This window comes from Tursiops truncatus, chromosome 4 (genome assembly GCF_011762595.2).
Source record: "Tursiops truncatus isolate mTurTru1 chromosome 4, mTurTru1.mat.Y, whole genome shotgun sequence".
In the NCBI taxonomy this organism is placed as follows: domain Eukaryota; kingdom Metazoa; phylum Chordata; class Mammalia; order Artiodactyla; family Delphinidae; genus Tursiops; species Tursiops truncatus.
In genome coordinates, this window is record NC_047037.1 from 68,033,783 (window position 1) to 68,059,925 (window position 26,143).

The 26,143-nt window shown below is 35.7% G+C and overlaps 1 protein-coding gene across 6 annotated transcripts in view; it reads right to left on the reverse strand.

Moving 5' to 3' along the window:
• Positions 1 to 26,143, reverse strand: part of FGF12 (fibroblast growth factor 12) — a 567,554-nt gene that overhangs the window by 151,035 nt on the left and 390,376 nt on the right. For all 6 annotated transcript variants that reach the window (XM_073804029.1, XM_019923348.3, XM_073804027.1 and 3 more), the window contains one exon: positions 18,695 to 18,798. In XM_073804029.1, coding sequence (XP_073660130.1) covers positions 18,695 to 18,798 — 104 coding nt within the window. The remainder of the gene's footprint in view (positions 1 to 18,694; positions 18,799 to 26,143) is intronic.

A 26,143-nucleotide genomic window follows, 5' to 3' on the forward strand; every position in this document is an offset into this window, starting at 1 on the left:
CAGGTTGAGATGCCCATTCTCTGACTGCCTCCCTCTCCACTTCCCAGCCAAACTCTCTATTCCCAGTTCTCACATCTTCAAAGCAGTCTTTACCCTTCCAGACACACCATAACCAATATTCTGTCTCAAATGGAAAATAAACAAAGAAGTTAACATTCTTAAATAGAAATCCTTTACTACTGCAAGCAAAGGAATATTCATTTTTCAAGTAAGGAAGGGAAATCTTAGATTGGATACTGGTATTAATGATCCCTATCACTTTTGAGTAATTTTCCATATTTATAATATAGTGATAATTACACTGGTCTGATCAACCTCTCTGGAGTTTTTATGTGGATCTCATCACACTACAAACATGAAAGCTGCTTGAATATAAATAAAAACAATGCACACAAAAATGCACAGGCAGAAACATTTTCTGGATGAAGGTTTTTGTTTATATGGTCTCTATCATATGGAAGAAGAAAAGTAAGTTGGAAACTTCTGCACAGATTGATCCATTATAGAAGCCTTATTAACCTACTGATTCCCATAACCTCTATCAGGTTCATATAGAAATATGCCTCAACCCCCAACAGAGAAGAGTTGGAGGTTCTGACTCTCCAATGAGGGAGAAAGGGCATATTTTTCTGAGAGGCATCATGTTGACCACCAAAGATCTGGCCAAGGAAATACCTTCTGTGTAACATAAAGTGAGACATTCTAGAAAAGGGGCTTTGGTAGATAAATGGAGGAAAAATTAGATATAGACTGAGCTATCAGAAGGCTTTGGTGATAAGTGGAACAAGTGAGAATACAAAGTAGGGATTTGTTTGGAATGTAATGTAATGGGAAGCAAAGCAAACTCTATTGAAAGAAGGCTGGGGCTGGCTCAGGGGAAAAGAATTAGCAAAGGCAAAACACACATCTAATAAGGGTCTAATGTCTCTTTAGCCAATGTCAGTAAGAGAAAACCTTTCATAGCAGGAAATTTCCTTGGAACTTACAGAAATGACTACCAAATGGAAGTAAAGCACATATAATGAGAACGCTGCCAGGAATGCCATCTTGGTTCCCCTACATTACAGCTGCATTTAGCGTGGATTCAGCTTATTATGGATCTAATTCAAGCCACCCATTGAAACATAATAAAGACCAATGCTGTTACTGGGCAAGTATAAAGTCAATGAAAAAATACATTTCTGTAGGCTTTTTACGTATCAGTAAATCAGGTAAGCCATTGTTAGAGACCAGTAGAATGATCATAAAACTGTTACCTTCAGGGAGAAAAGTAATCAATGCTTGAAAGTAAATCAATATCAAAGAATTTCTTAAACGGATATTTCTAAGAGGCAAGTGAATGAATTTTAATTCCCCCAGCCCTGTATTGCTGACCAATACTTCCTGACCATGAATGGTTTCTTGCTGGTCCCAGAGAGTCAACTAGTATTCAGCAAGGGCTAAACCAGGGCAGAAACTAATAAAATATCACTTGCACAGATTATAATATCACACTTCAGGAGAGATATACAGTATAAACAAAAAGAGTGAGGTCTGAGTAATAAAGGGATGAAAAAAAGTTCAGTCTAAATTTCTATTTTCTAATCTGAAAAAAGGAGGAATTGAACCAAATTATTTATAGCTTTCCTTCAATTTACAAAATTAATGATTCTATTGCTCGTTACTTTATTTAATAAATAGTATTTATTAACTTCCTTGAGAAAGAAATGGAACTGGTTAATGTTCTCATGAAAACCATGATCACTTCCTATAATATTTGTGTTCACCAAATAGTTGAAAACATCACGTGAGAAAGAAATATATATATATTATATATATAATAATTTTTGCCCTTTATAATTTAAATAATTTAAAGCCCTTACTGGGTGTCAGTCATCATTCTAAGTAATGGAAGATAAATAAATAGATAGATACCCAGATACGTAGATAGATATATGGATAACGACTGAGATGGAGATAAAATGGACACAGAGGTGGAAAAACTCATTTGATCATCACAACAGTCAACAGCTTTAGAACACTCACCATGTGCCGAGTGCTACTAAGCAATTAACACATTCTCTGTGACTCCACATTGCAGGACTAGAACCAAAAATGGCACAGTAAAAAGAAGATGACTGGGCTTCCCTGGTGGCGCAGTGGTTGAGGGTCCGCCGGCCGATGCAGGGGACACGGGTTCGTGCCCCGGTCCGGGAGGATCCCACATGCCGCGGAGGGGCTGGGCCCGTGAGCCATGGCCGCTGAGCCTGCGCGTTCGGAGCCTGTGCTCCGCAACGGGAGAGGCCACAGCGGTGAGAGGCCGGCGTACCGCAAAAAAAAAAAAAAAAAAAGAAGATGATCCTAACGGTCATCTCCAGTGTACGATTCAGGTAATAAAGCCCTCACTCTTAGAGATGTTTCAGCAGTAATCGGGTTCTAATTTTTGTGAATATTAGGAAAGGAGCCACTGATTTAGTGTAGCTGACTTCTATGATCACTCTTATTAACTGAGGGCCCATAAAAATAAAGCCAGAGTGGGCACAGTGCTAGACAGCATAGATAGAACTGGTAGATTCGGAAGATCTTTCGATACTACAAAGATAATTAAAATAACAGCAACAACAACAAACAGCTGATTTTCAGGGGAAACACTTGGGATGGGCTTTAAGAGTTTTTGAGAAGTTGATATGCAGAGTTAGGTACACTTGGACTCCAGTAAACTAGCCAAATAACTAACAGTGTTCAAAGAGTTATATTTATTGCCACACAAAATGAATCATGCGTCTTTGGGGAATGTTTTTTTGGAAACTTCATTTTCCATTTTGGACTACTGGATCAGCCTCTCTAAAGAGTTTGGGATGTGGCCAATTACTTCCCTCTGCATTTTTCACTTGAGACTTAAGGGCTATACAACTCCATTTTCCATTCTCACATAATACATCTTAGCGAGGACTCTGCCTGTGTCTCTTCATTTTGTAAATAATAAGGCACCAAAAACAGCCTGTTTGTAAGTATGGATTTGAGAATGAGAACCAGGAAACACAGTTAAAAAGTCTTAAGAAAGGTATCCTTATCATAATAATCTACTACTCAATACTCCATATCTATGTATATTTTACATTATTATAATAATGCCAAATTACTCTTGGGATAATGAATTAGCAGATACATTAAAATTTTTCAAGAATAAAAACCACACCTTGACAATACCTATATTAAAAATCAGGCATTAGAAAGGCATACAAGTAAACTCTGAGAAAAAAAACCCAGAAACCAATTTGCAGCCCTCCCAATCATATAGTACCTCACATATCACCCGAGCACTCAAAACGAATATAATGTTAAACCAAGTTGGAGGGTAAGTGACACTGGCAGATCTAACGGCAAAACAGACAACTCAAAATATCAAAGGAAAGTTCAAGCTAAATAAGGCTTTAAAAAATACTAAACCTTGGGGACTTCCCTGGCAGTCCACTGGTTAAGACTCTGCTTTTCCACTGCAGGGGGCACAGGTTCGATCCCTGGCTGGGGAACTAAGATGCCGCATGCCAAAAATACCCCCCAAAACAAAAAACTAAACCTTCCTGTGATAAACCATAATGGAAAAGAATATGAAAAAGAATGTGTATATATATATATATAACAATTATTTTGCTGTACAGCAGAAATTAACACAACACTGTAAATCAACTATACTTCAATAAAATAATTTTTTTTGATTAGCGTTAGCATGGCACATATTTCTTTCCTTTTTTTTTTTAACATCTTTATTGGAGTATAATTGCTTTACAATGGTGTGTTAGTTTCTGCTTTGTAACAAAGTGAATCAGCTACATCTATACATATATTCCCATATCTCCTCCCACTTACATCTCCTTCCCACCCTCCCTATCCCATCCCTCTAGGTGGTCACAAAGCACTGAGGTGATCTCCCTGTGCTATGTGGCTGCTTCCCACTAGCTATCGGTTTTACATTTGGTAGTGTATATATGTCCATTGTCCATGCCACTCTCTCACTTTGTCCCAGCTTACCCTTCCCCCTCCCGGTGTCCTCAAGGCCATTCTCTACGACTGCGTCTTTATTCCTGTCCTGCCCCTAGGTTCTTCAGAACCTTTTTTTTTTTCAGATTCCATATATATGTGTTAGCATATGATATTCGTTTTTCTCTTTATGACTTATTTCACTCTGTATGACAGACTCTAGGTCCATCCACCTCACTCCAAATAACTCAATTTTGTTTCTTTTTAAGACTGAATAATATTCCATTGTATATATGTGCCACATCTTCTGTAACCATTCATCTGTTGATGGACACTTAGGTTGCTTCCATGTCCTGGCTATTGTAAATAGAGCTGCAATGAACATTGTGGTACATGACTCTTTTTGAATTATGGTTTTCTCAGGGTATATGCCCAGTAGTGGGATTGCTGGGTCGTATGGTAGTTCTATTTTTAGTTTTTAAGGAACCTCCATACTGTTCTCCATAGTGGCTGTATCAATTTACGTTCCCACCAACAGCGCAAGAGGGTTCCCTTTTCTCCACACCCTCTCCAACATTGATTGTTTGTAGATTTTTTGATGATGGCCATTCTGACTCGTGTGAGGTGATACCTCGTTGTAGTTTTAATTTGCATTTCTCTAATGATTAGTAATGTTGAGCACCCTTTCATGTGTTTGTTGGCAATCTGTGTATCTTCTTTGGAGAAATGTCTATTTAGGTCTTCTGCCCATTTTTGGATTGGGTTGTTTGTTTTTTGGATATTGAGTTGCATGAGCTGCTTGTATATTCCAAGATGCAATTTTAAGGTACAAAATATTCAAGATTTCCTCACGAAACATTTTTAAATTGAGCCAAAGAGGGAATATATATATATATATTCTGTGATTTAAACATATACCTCCAAAAGTATCACCACATGAACAGGCAGGTATAAATTTTTAGAGCCCTGACAGTAATAATTTAAAGGTCCAAGCTCAGTAAGTAAATTAAAATGTCACAGCAAATATTAATCTTATTATAAAAACTCTTCTCTCATAGCTAGTATTTTGTGGTCAAAATCAATGGTGTTTACAGTTGTAGGACACATCTTCACAATGAAAACAAATTCTACTCTGCTCGTCCTCCTTTTTCCACTTTTTGCACCAGAGTATTAAAGTTCTGTCACGCCCCTCCAGTTGTGAGGAAATTCATACCTTTGTGTTACTTTAAACAAACAAAAAATACAATTCAATTAATGTGTATGGAATCCATTAGGGGAAAATGATCTTATTTACTTTTTAATCTCCATTAAATCATGATTAAATTGATATTTTAAATAGAATTAACTTTTTAATAATAGCACTATTGAGATATAATTCACATACCATACAGTTTACCCATTCAAAGTGTATAATTCAATGGTTTTTAGTATATTGACAGAGCTGTACAACCATCATCACAATCAACTGTAGTTTTTTCATTACCCCAAAAAGCAAACTCCCACCCTTTAGTAGCAGTCTGTTCCCATTTATCACAGCATAATCATTAATCAACTTCCTGTCTCTATAGAGTTGTCTATTCTGGACATTTCATATAAATGGAATTATACCATATGTTGTCTTTTGTGACTGGTTTCTTTCATTTAACATACTGTTGCCACGATTCATACATGTTGTAGCATGCCTCAGCACTCTCTTTTATTGCTAAATAATATTATATTGAATAAATGTGCCACACCTTATCCATTCGTTAGTTGATGGACATTTGGGTTATTTCCACTTTGGGCTATTTTAAATAATGCTGCTATGAATATTAATATAGAAAAGTTTTTGTGTGGACCTACGTTTTCATTTCTCTTGGGTATATACCTAGTAGTGAAATTGCTGGGTCATATGGTAACTCTATCTTTAACCTTTTGCAGAACTGGTAGACTATTTTCCAAAGTGGCTATGGCATTTTAGATTCCCGTTAGCAGTATATAAGGGTTCCAACTTCTCCATATCCTCACCTGTACTTGTTATTATCTTTTTTAATAAAGCCATCTTAGTGGGTGTGAAGTGGTGAGTCCTTGTGGTTTTTGATTTGCATTTCCTTGATGGCTAATGGTGTTGAACATCTTTTCATGTGGCTCTTAACTATTTGTATATCTCCTTTGGAAATATGTCTATTCAAATCCTTTGTACACTTTTGTCTTTTCATTTTTAGTTCTATGAGTTATTTATATATTCTAGATACACATTCCTTACCAGATAAATGACTTGCTAACTTTTCTCCCCTTCTCTGGGTTGTCTTTTTCACTTTCTTGATTGTGTTCTTGGAAGCACAAATGTTTTAATTAAGATGAAAATTTTTTGTGTGTTGCCTGTGCTTTTGGTTTCATATCTCTAAAACTACTGTTTAACCTAAGGTCATGAAGATTTAGCCTTATGCTTTCTTCTAAGTGTTTTATAGTTTTAGCTCTTACAGTTAAGTTTATGATCCATTTTAAGTTACTTTTTGTACGTGATGTGGACTTTTTAAAACATAAATATTTTTGGCAACATGCTACTAATCAGATTTCAAGGTTTTAAGATAATGCCAATAAAGTCTTTTCATTGAAATTACTGAGAAAGTTCCTGGAAATCCCTTAGGAATATTAATAATAAAGAAAGAATTCAATAAACAGCATACAAATTTTTAAAAAACATACAACTTATTCCTGGGTTCAATGTAAAAAGAGTCAAAATACAAGGATAGCACAAATAACAGAAAGAAATTCATGATGAGAATTAATGTAAATTTAAAAATTAAAAAAATATGCCAAGACATAAATGTATTATGTTTCTATAACCCTGCTTCCTTCCTTTATAACCCTTAACAATTTCATTCTTTTATTATGGTATGAAAGTGCAGTGTTTGTTCTTTTCCTCTCTCATGCCTGGAGCACCCAAAATGGTACTCAGCACACAATATGTAAAAATATTTTAAATCAAATAGACGAGCAAATTAAAATGAACAGATATTAGAATTAGCACTTCAGGTGTAAGAATTATGATAGAATGTGTGAGAAACAATAAGATTTATAAACATTTTACTCCTATGACTGTTTTGCACTTATTTCTGCCTCTGCTAGTACACTTCCTCTGGTTTGGTCTTTCGCTTCATCCTTTAGTTTTAGCATGAATATCATCTCCTTAAAGAAAGTTTCATGGCAATCCTATCTAAATTAGTTTTCTCTATTATTCTCTATTACTGAAATATATTTTTTGTTTTATAAAAACCAATCCTATATAGTAAATTTCCATATTTATTTATGTGTCGTCTTGTTCTCCCACTACAATGGAAATGTTTTTCATTTCATTTTCAGTGCCTAAGACAATGTGAGCCACACTATCTACACTAAATAAATAGGTAAATTATTGGTTAAATGGGAGCATGGAAAAGTTGCTGGAGTTTCAGGAATATCTGTATTGAAACCACAGGCAAGCATGCCCTTACAAGTCAATATGCTATATCCCACTCCATAGTGACTTTCAGTTCCCTCACAACTTCTCACAGCTTCCTACAGAGAGAACTTTTACCCATCCAGTGAAATAGAAGAATGGAAGTTGAATTAGCAATGCTTATTCATCTTTGCCCTAGCTATAGAGAGAAATTTCAGAGGAAATATCCAGCGATCCATCATGAAAAGTCAACAAGCAGAAAGCTTCTGTCACCAAATCCCAGGGAAATTCTAATCTATTTGGACCTGAATAAAATTACAGGTAAGATCTCTTCCCGTTAGTCTCTAGAGTTCAATATTTAGCTTCCCAGTAGAGATTCATAAATTTTTCAACCAATATTTATAGTAATTCAAAAGATTTTACATTACCTAATGAAGAAACTACACATGCATATCTATTCTTCAATCTGTTCAGTTGCTCTCTGTCTCTTTGACTCTCTTGTGCTAAAGTTTTACGTTATCTACATTTATATTCTCAGCCTGGAGAAGTGGGGCAGTTGCCAAGTGTCTACCCAATATCCATTTTCCCGATCATATTAACAGAACCCTGGTTTTGATGAATATGGCAATATATGTAGCTCAAATTTAAAAAAAAAAAAATTGAGACATTTCCCCACACTCCGTCCACCTAGGGGTGACCATGTGACACAGTTCTATGGTCATCACTGGACATCACTACGGACATTGCTGAAACTTCTGGGAAAGTGTTCTTTCCTGATAAAGGCACCATCTCTTTCTCTGTGCCCCTTTTTTACTTCCCAGAATGTATACACGTTAGCTGGGGAGGCAGGAGCCATCTTGTACCACGAGGAAAAGGCCAAATAAATGTAAAAACCTTGGTCTTTTAGCCAAGGGTTGTTTAGCCAGTCAATGAACCAATACCAGTAACTATCTATCTCCAGACTTCTGGTTATGTGAGAAAACTTAAACCTTTGATCCCTTTAAATCATTGTTATGGGTGTCTTTTTACTCACAGCCAAACTCAATCACTGGGTGATACAGGAAAGTGAACTTAAGAAATTTATCATGAAGATTTGGTCTTGGGGAGTAAATCAGAACAGGTAATTTTCAAATTATTCAGTAAGATTTTGTGCATATATTGACCCTCAGATCACCCACTGAGTCATATGTAGAATCATGTGTAACATGACTGTATAATTATTGCCCAAACCCTAATCCAGGACACTTCTGAGGGTCAAACAGGTGGTGTCAATAATTACACTAAGACATCAGGCATAAACTGGAACTCTTCTGGATGGACCATGACATATAGGTACCCCACGGGAGACTGACGTTTTCAGTGGACTCAAAATAAATGTCTTTCTTTCCATTTGGAGATAGCTGAAATATATGTCACTTTTGACATATACATTTCTATGTAGCTAAACCATTTCCCCAATTTAACTACTAGATTTTAAAATTCTGTGGTGCAGAAACAAACTTTAGGTACACCATAAATGCAGGAGGCTGTCGGCTTGAAATCTCAAAATGCAGCACTTTGCAATCTGTCCTTCCCTGACAATTGTTCTAATTTGGCCACCTATCACAATGTTTTGTTTTGTTTTTTCATATTCTTTTCCTCAGTGATATCTATTCAAAGCGTGAACTTATCTGCAGACTTGGTCATAAAAATGAATTGCTTCTGTTTCTCTGTTTCACTGCATCTCTATTTCATTCAAATCTCACCTGAAAACCTACTGATTTTCCCTCTGCATTTAGCACTCATAATTTCTTCTCTTTTCCCCTCCCTAAAGTCTATGAAAGTCATGGCTTACACACTTATTTTATGCAATATACTTCCCTCCAAGGGAGTTATATAAAGAGATATTTTGAAGAAGTCCCCAAAAGTTGAAAAACTGGCTCATGCTGGGGGGGCAAGAGGAAAGAAAAGTTGATTCTTATCTTTCGATGATTTGTTTGTTACAAACCCAAGAAACATTTACATATGAAAATGACTAATTCTTATGTTGGTTTTGGAGGGGAACAGGCAAGGGAAGGTAGAACGAATCAGAACAGATAATCTCTTTTGGGAATCAGGCTGGCCCAGAGAGCAATAGTAAAGTCGTAACTCTTCAGAAGGAGGCCACTGGGAAATTATTCACCAGAAAAGACATAGAGAACACGGAACAAATGGAGCTTTAGCTTTCTCGGAAAGTCTTAACACTCTGAAAATTGGTTCACTTTATCAGTTAAGCAGGTTAAAAACAAATACAGCCCAAACTGGTTCATACAGAAGGGTAATTATGGGCTCCTAAGACTGAAAATTCAGAGGGAGGGCTGGCTTCACGTATGTCTTCGTGTACAATGTCAAAGGATGTGAACAAGAACTGACTTCTCCATCTTTCCACCTAGAGACTTTCTGTCCTCTGAGTGTTGGAATCATTCTAAGATATGATTTCTCCTTGTGTTTTTAAGATGGCTGTAGTCCTTGATCCTCTCAGCTCTAAATTCAGTTTTAAAAAAAAAAAAGGCAACTCTCCTTCAACAGATAAAGTCAAGTCTTGGGCCTGAAACTAATTGGCTCTAGTTAAATGGGAGATGCTCTGCAACCAACCTCCCATGGCCAGGATGGCTAAAGATAGTGGGTTAGGCAAACCAGGAATCACCACTGAAAATTCAGGTAGAATTATCCTATGTGAACTTCATGAACTGATGGTAAGAAACTGATTTAGGATACATTGAGCATCTTATTTAATGTATCTACTACTATTACTAATACTACTACTATACTATTTTACTATTACTACTACTACTACTACATATGGCTGACATTGAGCATTGACTATGTACTAGGCACAGTACTAGGGTTTTACATGCATTGTCTCATTTAATTCTTGCTATAATCCTATAAAGCTGGTATTTTCATAATTATCTCCAATTTATATATAAGGAAACTGAGTCTAGAAGGTTAACAAATTTCCCCAATGACACAAGGAAGTAAGTTACAGAGCTGTGATTCAAACCCAGTTTTATTTCTAAAGCTTTCATTCTTAAATACTGCTTAATACTGCCTGATTCACTAATGACCTAAGAAATACAATTGAGAAATTTTGGATATATGACTACATGTTGGCCTAATGTGCCTCATGGCAAGGTAGAAATAAAAAATATAAAATGTAGTATCATTTTCAAATGATTCAACCAAAGGTCCTCATTAGTGCTGCTCTTAGAGCTTAATCCTATTTTTACTTTTCAATGAAAAATGCTACTGGAAACACATATGCTAATTCTTTTTTCAGTATATTTTATTTTATTTATTTTTTATATAGCAGGTTCTTATTAATTTTTACAATTAAGGCTAGCCCAGGAGCTAAAGTATTAATGTTTTCCAGAAGTTATAATTTCTTGGAATAAAACCAACACCACTTACTACTGAAAACATAAGGTAAAAATGGATGCTTACCATCATTTAGTCCTTACTGAACGTATAACTAATGACCTGTTGATTCTTTCTAAAGAAAGGCAACCTAATTTCAACAACAGCAACAAAAATTCACTTCACATATTTGCAAGCAACAGAGCCAGATTCTTGGGCTAACAGGATTCCACATATATATTTTCTAGTTGATTAAAAACAACCCAGTTCAGCTAATAAATATATATACATGAGGGCAAAAAAAAAAAAAAAGTAGGCAAAATAAGCAATTATTTTCTAGGTGCTATAGCCAAAAATCAACCTAAGATGAAAAAGAAATGTTATAAAATTCAAGAAAACCACAATTATATGGAAGGAAAAATTATGCAAATGACCCTAACTGAATATTTAACAATCTACTTGCTGAACAAGCCTCTAATTTGGCTTTTGACTTCCCTCTATTCAGGCACCAGTAACTTCAAAACTCTGTGATTCATCTGGCATTAATGGCTAAGGTGTTTCTCTCTTCCTCCCTCCCTCCCTCTTGCTCTCCTTCAATATTAGAGACTTTTCAGAGATACCATTACCCAAGAAATATTTCTGCATATGCCTCAAATTTTGGAACATTCCATGAGGAAGTCAGTTGATGGAGAAACTCAAATTCCAGAGTGGGTAACTATTTTGTACCTCTATTCTAGATACGTGTGTTTTAAAAAACTGCCATTTCTTTTCATTATGGAACAGAACTCTTCCAGTGAGAAATGAATTGTAATGACCAAGCGGCTTCCCAAGAAGATATCCTTGCCAATTTTTGCTTTTTTTTCTTTTATAAGCAATATTTAGTACAGAAAGGAAAACACGACATCAGCTCTTAAAATTACAATACAACATTAGCTTCACCACAGAGAAGTATGCACAATAAGATTCCTTTAGCAAATATTCCATGTTTCCATAGAATAGTCATAGCCTCTTCAAAGTTGAGTCAGTTAACAGAACTGGAAAGTGTATAAAGTTACAATCAGGAAAATTATTACAACAACCATTAAGACCAGATGGCCAATGAATTATTGTCAAAATTAAACTGCATGAAATGCATCCATCAACTGATCAACAAAATTTTAACAGCTATCTTTACATAGGAATTGCAGTTTTCAGTGTTATGGTATATATTAACCTACATTAGATATGATTACTAACTTTAAGGAACTTGCATCTAATTATATAGATAGGGCATGAAAACAAATAATTCCAACAAAAGAAAGAAAGGAAATATACAGATAAATGTCCTACCAAAGTGCAAAATGTGGAAGTTATTTTTGGCTGCAGAAAATGAGAAAATTTGTATTTCATCCTCAGTGATGAGAAATTTTGGACATCTATGACAGTGGGGAAGAAAAGAAATTAGAGGAGAAAATAAAAAATATCCTATTGTCATTTTGTGGGTATAAAGCAGTCTTCTTCCAATAACTTTCAATATTGGCCTTCTCTTTTTTTCTTCCTCAGAGACCCTTTCTATGCTTCTCAACAACTCTTTTTTCTTGCGGTATGTGGGCCTCTCACTGTTGTGGCCTCTCCTGTTGCGGAGCACAGGCTCCGGATGCGCAGGCTCAGCGGCCATGGCTCATGGGCCCAGCCGCTCCGCAGCATGTGGGATCTTCCCGGACCAGGGCACGCACCCGTGTCCCCTGCATCGGCAGGCAGACTCTCAACCACTGCGCCACCAGGGAAGCCCTCTCAGTAACTCTTGACTCAGTTTTTCAATATAAAGTCAGTATATTATTGCAATCTCGACATTGTCTGCTCTCACTGAAGCATCAGATTTAGTCATGGAATTCTAAAGCCATGTCAAAGAATTATGCTTTTGATATTATGTTGTAACAGTATGGAGTGACACATCCTTAACTGCAGCAGCAAATAGGATAAGAAATGTTGACTCTACAAGTGAACACTGAAATAGATAAACAACAGGACCTACTGTATAGCACAGGGAACTATATTCAATATCTTATAATAGCCTATAAGAATCTGAAAAGACTATATATACATATATATATATTTATGTATAACGGAATCACTTTGCTGTACACCTGAAACTAATACAACATTGTAAGTCAACAATACATCAATCAAAGAAACTTTTTTTTAATGAAGATTGAACTGGAATTTCCTTTTCTTGACCTACCTCATCTATACTGGTATTTGCTTATATCATACACAAAATTTAATTCAAAAGGGATTAAAACCTGAAATGTAAGACCTAAAACCATAAAAGCCCTAGAAGAAAATAAAGAAAAGTTTCATGACATTGAATTTGGCAATGTGAGGTGTAAATGACATAACCAGGATCAAAGCAAGTTAATCATCCCTATAGAATGGAAATACAAAGCACTGAGCAAGTGGCAGCTGCAGGCCTACTGGGCTTCATGTCCTGAAGGGGGTGGTGTGACCCCAAGTTCCACTCCGGTCAGGTCAATGGGAATAAAAGCCCTCTGTGTAAAATAAAGGACCAGAGCCAGGCTACCTGCTCACACGAGGGACTGGTATAATTTTCCTGCTCCAACTCTTAAAAGGCAGAAATAAAAAATGCTGCTACTTGCTCATCATCACTAATCATCAGAGAAATGCAAATCAACACCACAATGAGATCAAATTCACCTCTCACCTATCAGAATAGCTATCATCGAAAAGTCAATAAATAACAAATGTTGCTGAGGATGTGGTGAAAAGGGAACACTCATGCACTGCTGGTGGGACTGTAAATTGGTACAGCCACTATAAAAAAAACAGTATGGAGGTTCCTTAAAAAATGAAAGATAGAACATGTGACCCAGCAATTTCACTTCTTGGTATTTACCTAAAGGAAACAAAAACACTGATTCAAAAAGATATATGCACTCCAATGTTCACTGAAGCATTATTTATAATAGCCAAGATATGGAAACAACCTAAGTGTCCATCAACAGATGAATGTATAAAAAAGATGTGGTATATATATACAGTGGAACATTTAAAAGAAAAAGAAATCTTTCAATTTCCAACAACATAGTTGGGTCTAGACAGTATTACACTAAGTGAAATAAGTCTGGCAGAGAAAGACAAATACTATTGTGTTGACCCAAAAGTTCATCTGGGTTTTTCCATAAGATGTTATGGAAAAACCGAATGAACTTTTGGGCCAACCCAATATATGATCTCACTTATTTGTGGAATATAAAAAAACAAAACAATCAAAACAAAATGAAAACCGATTCATAGATACAGAGAAGAAACCGGTGGTTGCCAGATGGGAGGGGGGGTGTAGGGTTGGGCAAAGTAGGTGAAGGGGATTAAGAGGTACAAACTTTTAATTATAAAATAATAAGACACAGAGATGTAATATGTAGCATAAGGACTATGATCAATAATATTGTAATAACTGTATGGAGACAAATTGTTACTAGACTTACCATGGTGGTTATTCCTAATGTATGTGAATTTCAAATCACCATGTAGATTGCATGAAACTAATATAATATTGTATATCAACTGTATTTTTTAAAATGCTGCTAGTATTTTAAGCAAGATGCAATGATAGACACAGACTCACAATGAGAGAAACAAGACCAAGCCATACCCTTGCCCAGGCCCCCTTTCCTAACCCCAGTGTTACCCTAGGATGCAGCCTTGAAATCACTCTTAAAATCTTATTCTAAACTAGGACCACTGGAAGTTGGATAGCAGCAACCAAAAATTTGCTAGAAATTGAGGGCAGACTTCAAAAGAAGAAGATCATGAAGAAAGAAAGAGAGAAATGGGCCTACAGACCAAAATTCCAAACACATGCAGAACAAATTCTAAAGTCTAATATAATCTCAGTCTAATTCTAAAAATGACAGCCAACAAAATCAACGATTGAAACATGAATTCATTACAAAAGAAACTAACTTTATGGAAAAGTATAACAAGTATCATAAGAAAGCTCAGAGAGATAAATGAGTTAATAACTTTCTGTAAAAAGAGCCAGATAGTAAAAACAGGAAGAAATCAATCAAGATCAGGTAGATATGGAATGGAAACCATTAAACATCCAAAAATTTAAAGCATAGTGACTGAAATCACTAAACAGATGGCATCATTTCTAGAGCAGATAAATTTGCAAGTTTCTAGTGAAAGTGATTTAAATATTATCAGCACAAGAGACTGGCAAGTATAACAGAGAAATAAAATGTAAATGGGAAGAGTTAAAACTTTCCAGAATTAGAGAAGTCTGATTCTTTGGATTGAAAGTGCATTCTGAATTTCTAACAAGATAACTTAATTAGATTTACAACTAGACATTATAGTGAATTTGCAGAACATAAAGTATAAAGAGAAAAAGTCCTTAAAATTTTCCATATAGATAACCTACAAAGGAGAGAATATTAAACTGACAACAAACTTCTCACAGTCAACAGTACATGCCAGAAGCCAATAGAATATAATTGTCAAAGTGCTGGGGGAAATATAGGTCTACTAAGAACTGTATAACTATCTGAACTGTAATTCAAGAGTGAAAGTGAAAGGAAGGCATTTTCACGGATACCAGAATGAAGGGAATTCACCACCTACAGATGCACACACTGAAAACAGTGGAAGATTTTGTTTAGAAGAAAAGTAAACTCAGAGGGACCGAATTTGATAAACACAAAAACAAAACCTGTGTGCACAGAAATTATTTTAAAGATTGATAAATGTAACTTTTAGTATAGAATAATAACTAATTGTGCATATTAATTTTAAAGTGTAAATAATCCAATTGGTGAGAAGGGTGGTGGTGTTTACTAAGCAAGAAAACATACTAAGGTCTATCAGCTGTTTGGAAAAAGGACAGAAATAAATAATATGTTTTATTATTTAGCAAATTATATACATATGTATGTCTGTTAAAAAAGTCTAAATCATTAAAACACTAGAATTATAACCTACGTTTATGAACTAGCAGAAGAATAAAGATAGACTAGGAAAATGTTTCAGTAATGTGAGAAAATAAAGAAGAAGAAAATAGAAGCAAAATAAAAAGCAAACTACAAGGGTAAAAACAAATCTAGATGCATCAACAATCTCATTAAATGCTTATGGATTAAACTCACCTATTAAAATATTTTCAGAATGGATCTGGAAACTTTAGCTCTATGCTACCTAACAGTCACTCGGTCTTTACTACTGTCTCTTTTGTCTCCTGGTAAATGGGGTAGGGTGAGGGGGAATCAGAAGTAACTGGGGAATTAATTCCTAGCCTAAATATGAATACAGACAAGGTGAATGCCACTAGATAAATGATACCATTTGAGAATTTCTCTTGGATTCTATGTTAGCTTCTTTAGGACCTCTAGGGTTTTGCCTTCAGACACACACCACCAGTCCCCCTGCGCCCGCCATAATTCCAGGTATGGGCCTTATTGGTGTGCTCAGCTACACTGTTTAACATCAAGTAGGAAACTGCTTTTCAAATAACTTCAAGCCTTAACATATACCAAAAGCACATCACGAAAGCCTGTAACACCCTGTTTTTAACTCCCCGCAAGGTTCCTGGCCACACTGGTGCTCTCTTGCTGAGACATGCCACACAGACAAGCAGCAAAACCAGTGTGATGAAGCCTTGATACCCAATTCTCTTTCAGGTCTGTCTCTCCTGATATTGGCCCCCTTTCGTCCTATAACAAAATCTTCAGGCCTATGCCCCTGCTTAAAATTAAAAACCAGAATTTCATACTGTTAGTCCTATCCAGAAAGAGAGTGATTTTGAAAGTAGGGAACCTGATGCTCAATGTCAGTGAGGCCCAGCTTATAATTAAGAAGAATTGTTCCAGTAGCCTCACAGTACCATACAGGGAAAAGGGTTGCAATTCTTGGTATGAGGCAAATTTGATTTAAGTGAAGAGGAAAGCTGAAAACAGGTAACTCAACAGGCCATTATTGGTTTTACTAAGGTGTTAGATCCTTTACAAAGAAGTACCTACAGTAAAATTCTCTAGTAAAGAATTTCTTAAAACCTCTCCTATGGGCTCCCTGTATCTTAAGCCTAGTTCTGAGCAAGAAAAAAAGAAAAAATGTATCTCTAAAAATGCTGCCACATATGAAGTTCAGTTATGTCATGCTGAATACCCAGGCTCCTCTCCCAGGAACTTTGGGATTGCACCCAACAACGGGGACCCCTCCCTGCCTGCACCCCCTTAACACACACACACACACACACACACACACACACACACACACACACACACACACACACACACACACAAAACACACACGGGCTCCTATACAGCTGCCACCTGCTACAATACTGTTGTCAGATAATCTGTGTTTTTCTTCTTCCCAGACCTTTGGAAATGAACTCTGGTTCAGAAATCTGAACTCTGTTTTTGTAGAATTACAACCAGAATTATTACCTTTTAAATAAATATAAAAATGAATAACAACCTTCTAAATATAAATATAGTCTACCTTTAGTCTACCTTCTTAAATCAATACTATCCTAAGATCACCTAAATATTTTAGTTTGTATTGCATTCAAAACTTTTTTTAAAAAAGTTTAACCAACTAGAATTATTCAAAACAATAACTGTCCTTTTCTTATTTTAATTCTCACATTAAAAATATAGATTCACAATAACTGGACATTAAGAAATGTTAGAATTATGACACATTAAAAATGAAAGCCCATTGTTTTGACCATTTGACCAAAATGTATCTATCTTTAAGTATTATTTTGAGTAGACCATTGAAAAAATGTGTATGTACACATCTGATATATAAATGCATATTCAGATGTGAATATGTTCAAGAGTAAAATGGCATCTTTAAGAATTCTAATATGAATGACAGTGGTACTACTAGTAAGCAAGCATAGGGTACCAGAGATTCATTTAATTGATTGTGGAAAAAGTTTAATAAAAGCTATTCAATAATTAATTGAGAATCTAGTGGGCATCAGTGAACTTCCTGAATAACCTTGTCTTATTTAGTGAGATCAAAGAAAGCAAGGGTGGAAATCTGTAACCATGATTTTCAAGAATATTTCGTCATGAGCTACAAATAGGCAATTCCCTTAGAACAGAGCAGGAATTATATACATACAGAAGATTCAGTGCAGCTGCATTCTCTCAATGCATAAATTATTATCTTGAGAGTGGGACCATTAACTACTTTAAAATATGTCAGGGCTCATAATGTAGCCACTGATGCCACCTAATTTTGTTAGTTTTAGATTCAAAAGAGATGTTAGACAACATGAGATCCAACACCCTCATTTTAAAAGTTTGGAAATTAAGTCAAAGAGAGGAGGCCACTTTCTCACAGGAATATTGTAGTTGAAATGCAAATAAAACTCAAATATCCCAGCCCCTAATCCAAAGCTCATTCCATCAATTCACATGTCTTTAAAGTGACCAGTTATCCCAGGAGTCTGACAAATTAGGTACTACACAGTTCTATTAAATACAAACAAAAACACAGTCTATTCTGAAAGGTTTTTTCTCCACAACAAGCCAGAGAAGACTCCCAGACAAATTCAAGAATTTAGCTTCCTAAACCATCCTCTGTGCTTGAAGGAGAGGTAACAGGAGAAAGGAAAAAATGTTTTACCTCTTGAATTAAACAGAAAGGTACAATTCAAAAGATTATCCTCTAGAAGTGAGACAGAAAAAGAGAATTTGTATCACATGGAGGGTTACTAGCTCCTTCTCAACAGAGCGTGATCTTTAACATTGTAAATTATAAAATCTTCATAATAATCCTGATATACTGGGTCAGAAAATATACATTGACTTCAACTTGTAATTTTCTTCCCTAAAATAATGGTTACTTCATTACTCTCCATGCCAGTTTATGTGCGCACACACACACACACATACACACACGCACACACAACAAGGTACTTACTGAGCTGTAGAGATAGCCTTCACCATTCATGGCCACATAGAGGCTGGCCTTCACCCCTTGGATGGCCACCACACGCAGGCCCACAGGGATTAGATTGAAGAGGGCTAGAGGGGAAAAAAGGAAGAGAGAGGAAAGGATCAGTGAACTTTTGAATAAATCATCTTGCTTCTTAAAATGATTCTTTTTGAAGATTAAAACCTATGAATTGAAATTAGAAGAGAGAGAGGAGTTCTAAGAGTGAGGAGAACTGGCTTCTTGTCTCTTCACCATGACTAATTACTATGTGACTTCAGGTAAATCACATAAACTCATCTGCAATAAAGGGATTAGATTATAAGGACTCCAAGGGCCCCACATGGATCTGAGAGTTCAGGATCTCTGCTCTGTGAAATGAACATATACTCAAACAGTATAAGATGATTTTTTCTAACAAACAAATAATTTGAACCAAAAAATTCTCAACAGAAGAAAACATATTTGGAATCATAAGTAATAATAAAATATGATCTTCATAACATATGCCAGAGCTTCTTTTCCTTGTGGTCCTGAACACTGTCTTAAACACACAAGATGAACACAAAAACACTGGCTCATCCCTTCACTATGCTAGTGACAGGAGAACATTTCTCTTCATATTTCATGTAACATATTTCATTTTTACATGTAAATATAGATAGATAAATAGAGGTATCAATGGTTGCTAGATAGCTTAAGATCTAACAGACAGATTTTGTATCTTGGGAAATATATATATATATATATATATGCATAATTATGCACAAACCATTAAAAATCAACTTCATAAATTTAATTCAATATCCTAAGATAAAATGAAAACATGCTTGTAGTCTTTAAATATTTGGGTTGTCCATTACTGAAAATATTCCACAGTCTACTTGTCTACTTGGAGAAAGTACTCAAACACCAGAAAGAAGATAAATAAGAAGATAATCCATTTTTCGGTCAAAAATGTATTTCTATGAATTATATATTCCTATATAGCACTATTTTAGTTAACATTAATATTACAAAATGAGCATAAGCATAAAACATTGTCCCCATCCCGAATTTATATTACATAAAGGAGGAAAGCAATCATATAACTAGGCTGTATAGATGGCAACGTGAATATGAACTAAACATTTATGACTGCGTGCATAAGAGAATAGCCTTGCAGTTCACTTTAACATCCTGACTTAGTTAGAAGTTCTTATCTATCTTTTCTACTGATAAAATTCCCATCGTTTTGGTCATCTTCTCAGTTTTGAATATAAGATATATATATATAAATTAACCCAGGGATTACCATTAATCAGGAATGCTATTTTTCTGGGCTTCTCTCAACGTGGGATAGTAAGCTAAACACACCCACACAGTATTTGGCTTTTAGTCACATGTTCAACTGGTAGTTGTAAAGGATCAAGCCTAAGACCACAAGTTTAGTACAGCAGGATTCAATTCCTAGATATTTGACACCAGACCCGTCTCTTTGCCTCTTTGAACCTTTTCCCTCATCTGTCATGAAAGTTGAGACTAGATCTTAGCAGACACTTAAGAATTAATAGCTGCCTTAAGTTGAATCTGTACTAGTTTTTGTTCCTCCAATATTCTTACCACTGTCAGAGAGAGCTAAGACATATGGAATAATCTGATACAGTGTATAATGTATATCTATAATTAAATGTAATATATGCATTCTATATATAGTCTCTATGTTACAGAAGTTCAAGGAAGTGGAAGAACTGTGTTCTGAAGTGTTCAAGAAATGTCTCACACAGAAGATGAGACCCAAGTTGACACTTAAAGAAGGGACAGAAGTTGAGTAGGCGAAGATCATAAACATTATAGTAGGGCAGGAAGTGGCTCTTCAGGGTAGTGTATGTGTATAGGAATGGACTGCCAGATTGAAGGATTTGATTCATGTTGGGCAGGAATGGGAAAGAACACCATGTAGACAAAGTAGGGATAAATAACTGAGAGTTTGTCACTCCAGTCTTACAGATCTAGACTTTACCAAATGGGCAACAAGAAGTGTGGCATATGTAAAGATTAAAGCAGCAACACAGATTACAAAAAAGTGGGAGAGATTTGTAGACAAAGTGGTTTCTAAACTCACCACTGAGAAACGACATGCCTTTGAGCCACTCATTTAACCTCTCTGCTTTAGTTTTCCTGTCTGTAGAATGGGCATAATAATCCTTACTGCACAGAGTTGACAGAAGAATCAAATGCATTATCATGTTCTTGAAAGTGTTTCATAAGCAGAGATGTGTTCTCTCTATATGAGTTATCTGTCATTAATATATGATTCTTCTGTTTGTCAAATAAGGTTACCAAAGGGTCTGATGTAAACCGACATATCACCTGACTAATATCTATTGATTCAGAAGATTGCTTAATACTTTTAAAATAATACTTTACCTTTGTGCAACACAATTTTCAGTGTTGATAAATCCATCATTGTATTTGACCCTCAACCACAAACACGATGAAGAATTTAGGACAGAATGATTATTCTAATTTTTAGAAGGGTAAACAGATTCAGAGAGGTAACCCAGGTGGAAGTGCAACTGACCAAAGGTTTTCTGGCTCGCTAATGTGGTTATCTGCCCCAAATATCCTATTTCCTCCTCCTTCCCTTTCAAGTTTAATTTCCCCTAATAGTCATTCTCACCTTCTCAAAAAGTAATAGACGATTTAGCTACATCTCTGTGCATATCCTGCGGCTAACTGTGGCTATGGACTCAGTACTGACCAATGAAATGTAGGCAGAAAGGTCTCTGTACTCTTGAAGATCCTTTCCTTAAAGACAACTGGCCTTTGCCCTCTTCCCTACCCTTTGCCTTACTGCTGTTTGGAGGGGGATGAGTTGAGGTGGCTGGATGATCTCAGGGCATGAAAACAAGGGCTTCCCCCTGAGCGAGTGATGGCAGGTGAGCTGGAAAGAGTGGGGTCTTCCCTGAGGACCTTGTGGAGCAATGGCACCAGTCTAGCTTCCAATTACGTAGGTCTGGCTTTTATGTGAGAAAAATAAGTCCTTGTTGTTTTAGTCTGTGCAACGCTGAGCCAACCCTGATCCTAACTGACAGAAATTGCTGACGAAAGCAGAGTTAACACGTAAGGTACAAACATGTTAGGTACTTATATATTGTAAATAAATGTAACCATTGGAAAATATCAAGTTCGATGATGATTCTTATGAAAAAGAGTAATGAAATCCAAAATTGTACATAACGTCTTTCTAAATAAAGATTTTCCAGGACAAATGCTAAGAACATTGGTTCATTTACCTAAAACAGGGGTAAAAGAAGCAACTATAAAGCTTTTCTTATCTGAGAAAAGTGAGAAAGCTACGAAAGCTAGGCAGGGACCAAAACAAGAAACCTGTGTGAAAGTTTTATAGAAACCATAAGGTGATGATGGCTTTTAGATGGCATGCTTCGGGAGATTTAGCAAGTCCATTAAAAACAAAATCCGTAAACAATTTGGAATAAGAGTTTTTAGCGGTAAAAGCTAAAAGCTATTCTCTTTGGGAGGGTCTGCATCTGCCTCCTAAAATCTTGAAAAATGGCAAATGACTTACCCTTATCTATTATTTATCTTCCACATAGCACACTGGCTCTAGTCCTTTGTTACGGCATTGACAATTCCTCCTGAATCTCCAGTCTTCCTCTGCATCCTCAAAGCCACTGGCCTAACTCATAGGAACTGGGCCACACCATTCTTCCATGCATCCACTCATGCCACTTCCCTGCTAACAGTTCCCTGCTTGATAGCTCTAGTGAATACTCATTGTCTACAAGATAGATCCAAAGCCTTTACTCTGACCCTCAATGCCCTTTAGCACCTAGCTGTAAACCACACTTCCAGTTTATCACCTATCACTCATTCCATTCACCATAAGCAGCTTCATAGAGCTTTTTGCTATGTTCTAAGTTTCCCCCTTGATCTTAACTAGACTGGATTTATTATTCGTTTGGAAAGCCTATCTTCCCTATTTAACTGAACCACAAATCTTATCCAGATCCTTCAGAGACAGTTGTTTCTTTTTCCATAATTATTTATTTCATGGGCATATCTCTGTTATGGTATTCGGAACATGGTATTATAATTATTGTTTACGCATCTGTCGCCATCCTTAAGGACTCTTGAGGGTAAGTCTCTGCAATGTCTACCCCAGTTTTATGTACATATCTTATATTCAATAAATGTTATTGATTATAAGGGTCATGAAAAGACACATTATTTCTAGGAACATTGTCTCTAGGAAAAAGTTGCTTTTTAAGATAAAAAGAAAATTAAAAACTTAAACATCTCAGCCCAATATTCAAGGTTATGTACATATAGTCACAGCATACATTTCTGCTCCATTGCACTACTCACTCTAATATATTTATTTACTGCCTCTAGTAATTTGATCTTCTTCTTCCTACCTTTTAACTTCATGTTTTTGCTTACTTCACTGCCTCTGCTTGCAATGTCACTCTCCCCATATCGTCATGCCGAAACCCCTCCCATGCTTGAATGAAATACCAAGTGCCTTCTCTCACTTCTCAGTTCCCCTACTCCTAGATTTATACTGTATTTATCACAATTTTTAATTTTCCTTAAAAAATATTTTTTCTTTCGCAATCACAACTAGTTTATAAGCTCTCCAAGGTAAGGATCACACCTAAACCACACTTGTATAACTTGGAGAAAAGGAAAAAGCTGGGGAGGAAGAAAGAAACAGAGAAACAGAGAGAGATTAAGAGAGAGAATAAGCAGGATAGTAGTACATATTCTGCTTATATTCAGGATTCAGGATCCCAGTAAACATTTGGTGAATAAAGACTACAATTATAAGCCAAATAAGAATCCAAGCATCTAATCTGACATTCAAGCATCTTCTCAATCTTGTTCTTTCCAAAACGAGTATTTCATTCTAAATCTTACGTAAATCTGACTCATATTTAAAAATGAAATAACGGAATTGGTGCTGTTGAGGTCTGTAACAAACTCAATCACTGAACCACATGGAAAAAGTTAAGAAAAAAGGTAATAAAGGGAAATGGTAGTTTATTCAACAAATGGTGTTAGGAAAACTGGATATCCACATCCAAAAGAATGAAATTGGACCCTTATTTTATATCATACTCAAAAATCAACTCAAAATGGATTGTAGATCTAAACATAAACCTGAAACTGTGAAACTGTAAAACTCGTAGGAAAAAAACATAGAGGAAAACCTTCTTGACATTGATCTTTGGAGTGATTTCTTGGATATGACACCAGAAGCATAGGCAACACAAGCAAAAATAAACAAGTGGGACTACATCAAACTTAAAGCTTCTGCACAACAAAGGAAACAATCAACAGAATGAAAAGGCAACCTAAAGAATGGGAGGAAATATCTGCAAACCATACATCTGATAAGGAGTTAATATCCTAAATATACAACTCAGTAGCAAAACCCACAGATAACCCAATTTAAGAGGGACAAAAGACTTGAACAGACATTTCTCCAAAGATGATATACAAATCATGAGTAAGTACATGAAAAATGCTCAACATCACTAATCATCAGGGAAATGCAAATCAAAACTACAATGAGATATCGCCTGATACCTGTTAGAAAGACCACTATTAAAAAAAAAGATAACAAATGTTAATGAGGATGCAGATAAATTGAAAACTTTGTGCACTATTGGTAGGAATGTAAAATGGTGCAGCTATTATGGAAAACAATATGGAGGTTCCTCAAAAAATTAGCTATAGAACCACCTATGATCTAGCAAACCCACTACTGACATATATCCCAAAGAACTGAAATCAGGATCTCGAGACTATATCTGTCCTCTTATGTTCATTGCAGCATTATTCACAATAGCCCAAATATGGCAACAACTTAAATGTCCATGGATGGATGGGTGGATAAAGAAAATATGGTATATACTTATAATGGAATGTTAGCATTTAAAAAGAAAAAAATCCTGTCATATGTAACAACATGGCTGAACCTGCAGGATACTTTGCTAAGTGAAAAAAGCCTGTCCCAGAAAAACAAGTACTGCATTATCCCCATTATATGAGTAAATAAAATAATCAAACTCATGAAAGCAGACCGTAGAATGGTGGTTGTCAGGAGCTAGAGGGAGGAAGAAATGGATAATTGTTGTTAAATGGGTATAAAGTTTCAGTTATTCAAGAAGAATAAATTCTAGAGATCTGTTGTAAAACATAGTACCTACAGTTACTAATATTATATTGTCTACTTAAAAAATTTGTTAAGAGAGTAGATCCCATGTTAAGTGTTCTTACTAAAAAAAAAAAGCAAAGGGGATTTCATGGGTGTATGCATTATGTCCAAACTCATCAAATTGCATACATTAAACATTCAGGTATTTTTGATATGTCAGTTATACTTCAGTAAGGTTGCTTTTTTTTTTAAAGTAATGAAGGAAATGGTAGATGAATTGCATTGATACACCCAGTTCTCCACTTCTCCCTGTATCTGTGCTTTGCATATAAACTTGCAATTCTCTGAAAGGATATTCTGCCCTATCCCTTGATACTGGGCTGAGCCATGTGACTTGTTTTGGCCAATAGGATGTCAGCCAATGCAAGCAGTCTTGAAGAAGAGCTCAGGTTGGCTTGTTTATGCTTTTCCCCTCTGCCACGGCATTGAGAAGAACATGCACAGACTAACCCACAGGTCCCAGGTAAAGGATGTAAGACACCTAGATAACAACAGAGTGGCCTCGGTAATCCATCCAACACCATTCTAGATTAATTGATTGATAGCTGACCCCTAGATATGTAAGCCAGACAAGATCAGTAGAGTTGCTTAGCTAACCACCCCAGACACATGAGACAAATACTTGCTGACACATGCAAATGGGGCTATGTGATTGTTGGGTACATAGCATTATTGTAGTAATATATAAAATGAATAGCAAATTATTCACTGGGGGACCTGGGTGGTGGATTTGAAATTTCCTGAAATCTTATAAAAAAAATTCTCAAATTTGATAACAATCCTCAATAGGTACCTGAAATGATTATGAGCTGTGAAGCTAAGTAAACTTTTATAAATTAAAAAATAATAATAATAAAAGGCCAATGTTGATTACTCATGCTACAGGAAGGACTGAATTATTTTTCTACAGATAACGTATTATAAAATATGAAAAGATGTTCAAAGATTATACAAACAAAATAATGGGAAAGAAATACATAGACTTGTACACATCAAGTAATTAATTAAAATATTTTATTACTTCCCTGGATTTTATAATCCTTGTGATAGGTTTCAGCTCTTTAAAATTTAATCTTTTATGATTTATTTTCTCACTCTACTCATTTTTGTACCTAAGTTTCATTTCACTGTTATATATATTTTTTATTTTTTCAAAGGGGATGCCCCAAATTGTATAAGTTTTAGGACCTACAAAATTTAAGTCAGTCTCA